General features: G+C 32.6%; 1 protein-coding gene across 13 annotated transcripts in view; it reads right to left on the bottom strand.

The window, feature by feature from the left end:
• Positions 1-1,306: 1,306 nt before the first annotated feature.
• The window catches only part of LOC108966257, a 27,945-nt gene continuing 25,263 nt past the window's right edge, over positions 1,307-3,988 (bottom strand). For 9 of the 13 annotated variants that reach the window (XM_018929017.1, XM_018929020.1, XM_018929024.1 and 6 more), the window contains 5 exons: positions 3,354-3,457; positions 2,817-2,957; positions 2,610-2,618; positions 1,807-1,947; positions 1,307-1,737 (listed from right to left, as the gene is read on the bottom strand). In XM_018929017.1, coding sequence (XP_018784562.1) covers positions 1,633-1,737; positions 1,807-1,947; positions 2,610-2,618; positions 2,817-2,957; positions 3,354-3,457 — 500 coding nt within the window. In that variant the 3' untranslated portion in view covers positions 1,307-1,632. Of the gene's footprint in view, positions 1,738-1,806; positions 1,948-2,609; positions 2,619-2,816; positions 2,958-3,349; positions 3,458-3,988 lie in introns of all 13 variants that reach the window. The other 4 variants (XM_018929028.1, XM_018929027.1, XM_018929029.1 and 1 more) reach the window with 4 other exon arrangements.

The raw sequence follows: 3,988 nt of genomic DNA, 5'->3' as shown, positions 1-3,988 counted from the left end.
CTGATCACTTTGGTATATATAACCCTATATCTGACTCTTTTAGTTTTAGGACTTACAAACAACCGTTATGTGAACAAGACTATAATACTCTCTTTAGCAACTTTGTTGCGAGAATATAAAAAACGTATGTCATATACCACATTTATTTTCCTTTGTTGAATACACTTTGTGATAACAATCTATTCGAATTTAGTTATCGCTCAAAAACACATTTTCATTGGCTGGAAGTCCGAACAATTTATTTTTGAATCACAACAACAGAATAAAACGAATGATTTTGATATTATGAGTTAAAACGCTTCTGAAAAATTTTTGTATTTGGGGTATAGATGCTATCTTATATAATCGAATCCTTATTAAATAATAAAAAATAAACATCGCCTTAGAGGCCAAAATCGAAATATGTATGTGCGTACAAGTAAATGTTTAGCCCACAGCCTTACAACGTCCCGGTACAGATCTAAAGCACGAAAGTTATCATACTACTTTCAAAGAAAGTAAGAAAAGTAAGAAATATGCATTGTGAGAATGCACTTTTGAGATATTCCGGTATTTCATGCATACTATACTTAGAAGTTTGTTTGGGATCATTAACGTGTTGGATTTCCGCTTTATGTGCATTTCCTCTTCGGCGTATGGCAGCATAATGTCTTTGTTAGACCACTAACTAAAAATGTCAGTTGGGCAAACTTCGTTTCGTGTAAATAAACCAAATTAGTTTGCTGCCTTCCTCAAACGACATTTTTTTGAACGAACTGGAAATTCGACACATACGTACGTGTAAACATATTATTGTAAGCGATACTGGTATTCCTTTGATACTTACTATCAATAATTTTTGTCACATTATTATACCTTGAACAGAGTAAAATAAGTTTGAAGCGAAGCTTGCCTATAAAGTATACATACTTTTATGTACATATGTATGTGTGTTACATGTGAACTAATCGGCTCAGTTCTTGAGATATCGATTTGAATTTTGCACACGTCCTTTTCTCACCAAGACGCTTCACATTTGTTAATATATGTAGCTGCCATATAAACTGAACTACCGGAATCAAGTGCTTGTATGAAAAGGTCTTTTTTCATTTGACAAGTTATCTTCACGAAATGTGTTCAGTTCGGATCAATATAACATATAGCTGTTATACAAAATGACCGATAATGTTTTCTCTTATTTTAATACATATTATTCATAATACTATATATTTACTTTTATGTGAAAAGGTCCAAAACTCCTGCAAACTCTTTGCTTATGAATGTACATGTATCAAAGAAGATTTAATATATAATAATAATGATAATATAAATATAACAACGATCATATTTTTTAATAGAAAAGTAGGTGTCCATATTCCGCGTTTACTCCAATTACAAATTCTTATTGAAATTCATAAAAAGTATGGAAGAATAATAATTTTCTACTTTTTTAACTTTACATTTACAGCCTATACTTTTTTGTGGCTTTATTTTCGGCGGTTATTGTATAACTGAATAATTTTTAACAAATACCACTTGCTGCATCGATGGAAATTTGCTAACACATGAATTGCGTACTCAGAGCCTTTTTATATTAGTATATTTATAGTTGTACTGAAACAAATAACTGTATAATATGTGGTATTTAAGAGGTCATAGTTCCACATTTGAGGTAAAAGTATCCATTAGTATGGCGGTGTTATTTGCAGGAGCATTGCAATTCGTTGCCGACATCCATTCAAAGTCTTTTACTGTTGCCTATTTAAAAAATAAACGAAATACATCATTACTAAGTACATATGTACTTTTAAACAAAGTGAAATTTACTTTATGCATTGAGTACACCGCAACTACCACCAGCACATGCATAATATTATGGGAATTTAAATAGAAATCCACAACGCCAGGAAACCACTTCTCCGGTATACGCAGAGCGCCTATAGCACCACCCAATATAGATACACCATCCTATTGGACAGAAAACAATGAATGTACTTCAAACACGCAGGCTTATAATAACAAACATCGGGTGAATTCTTTGGACGTGAATAGCTAAATAAACTTAAAGCGAAATTAATTGGTGTTTCACGTTAATTTTTGAAAGTTCTCTCATATAGCATAATTAGTATTAGTGCACTAACTTTTCCTTTTTATATACATATTTTACAAAATCTCTACAACTGCACGGAGAGATAATTACCCAGTAGCATTAGGGAAGAAGATTTTAATATCCCGTTTTACTTAAAAACAATCAAAAAAACATCGAATAGAGTTACGGATGACGAAATTCGCATAATTTTACAGAAATTTCAGTCAAAATTTGGTTTGGACCACAATATGTATAACAATTTTATCAGAGCTTTGGGTAGTTAGATCCTTAGCCTCCAACAATGCATTGATTTTCGCTTAAAGTTCTAAAAAGGTTGGAATTTTATTTCATTAATATATACATAAATGTGGTTTAAATATGCATGTATATATACTATACCTATAAGAGTACTTTCAAATTTCAATAACAAAACGAAACTACTCCAACGACGGGAATAAATACAAAAATGCAAAATTAACTAACTACATTTACGCCAATTAAAATAGAAATAATTAACATTTTTACAATGATTATCACTCACTGCTTCTAACTGGAATTTGGTTAATTTTTGGAATGTTTTGTTAGCATATATAGGTAAGAAAAGTAGAAGCAAAGAAACACAATTTTTCATATCAGTTACATAGTAATGAATATAGTTCTTATTGAGACTTATAATTTTAATTAACTAGACGCCTTTTAACAGTATTCGTTCTTTCTCTATGCTTCTTTTTCTACATCCGACACTCACCTGTAGGTAAACGTGAGAAAGTGCTATCCGGCTTCCTCCAACCCATACATCCATAGTTCGAAATAGTGTCAATATTGAACGCATAGTGAAGGGCAGAGCGAAGCAAAGGCGACGTTGCCAAGGGGAACTTGCCGTTAGAGCCTGGAATTTGCAGATTAAGTTCATATTCAAATGCAGTCACACTTTTCATTAACATGCAATCTTCACTAAATATAAAATTAAACTATATCCAGTTAAATATTTTATTATATTCCTTATATATACATATGTCTCACTCACTCACTTTATATAAATTCTTCCAACATACTAACGCTACGCTGCTTATATACTTTTTCATTTAACACACGAAAAAGAAATCACTATAATAAGCTTGCAATGTACACTACTGCACAATTCACTCACTCACTCACTTTATATAAATTCTTCCAACATACTAACGCTACGCTGCTTATATACTTTTTCATTTAACACACGAAAAAGAAATCACTATAATAAGCTTGCAATGTACACTACTGCACAATTCACTCACTCACTCACTTTATATAGACCCCAAAGCGACAGTAAACAGTAGGATAATATGATAAACCATTTCCAAAAAGGACTAAAACAAAACGTGGTTGCTGTGACGAGCGGCAAAGCACCTACAAAAAAAGGAAATGTAAAGAACATAAATGTGCTTCTTTAGAAATGGAAAATATGTAAAGTGGAAGAGGGCATTAAATATATCTATACACGTAAACCAGCGCTAAATCTCTTAGAGAGAAGAGGTGTGTCCAACGTTTGCCGAGTAGAGTCTGAACAATTTCATATGTACAAATTTCAGCTGACCCTTTTTCTTCTAGCCACGCTTAGGTCTATACACCGATTGTACCTAGGTTTCAGTGCACCGATTTATAAATTTATTGGTCTCAGTCTAGTTGGAGTTAGAGCAAAAGACCAATAAATTTATAAATCGGTGCACTGAAACCTAGCTACAATCGGTGTATAGACCTCCAACTAGACTGAGACCAGTTGGAGTTACTCTTCTTTATCGCTAAATTACTTTCCTGTGAAAATCTTTTGAGAAGAGAATAGAAAACAAGTAAGGAAGGGCTAAGTTCGGGTGTCACCGAACATTTTATACTCTCGCATGATAAAGTGATAATCGAGATTTCAGGCGTGGTTGTGAACCG

The sequence above is a fragment of the Bactrocera latifrons genome, unplaced genomic scaffold, assembly GCF_001853355.1.
Source record: "Bactrocera latifrons isolate USDA-ARS-PBARC rearing strain unplaced genomic scaffold, ASM185335v1 scaffold_158, whole genome shotgun sequence".
Classification (NCBI taxonomy): domain Eukaryota; kingdom Metazoa; phylum Arthropoda; class Insecta; order Diptera; family Tephritidae; genus Bactrocera; species Bactrocera latifrons.
Note: the sequence above shows the minus strand (reverse complement) of the source record. Positions and strands in the feature narration are given on the sequence as shown.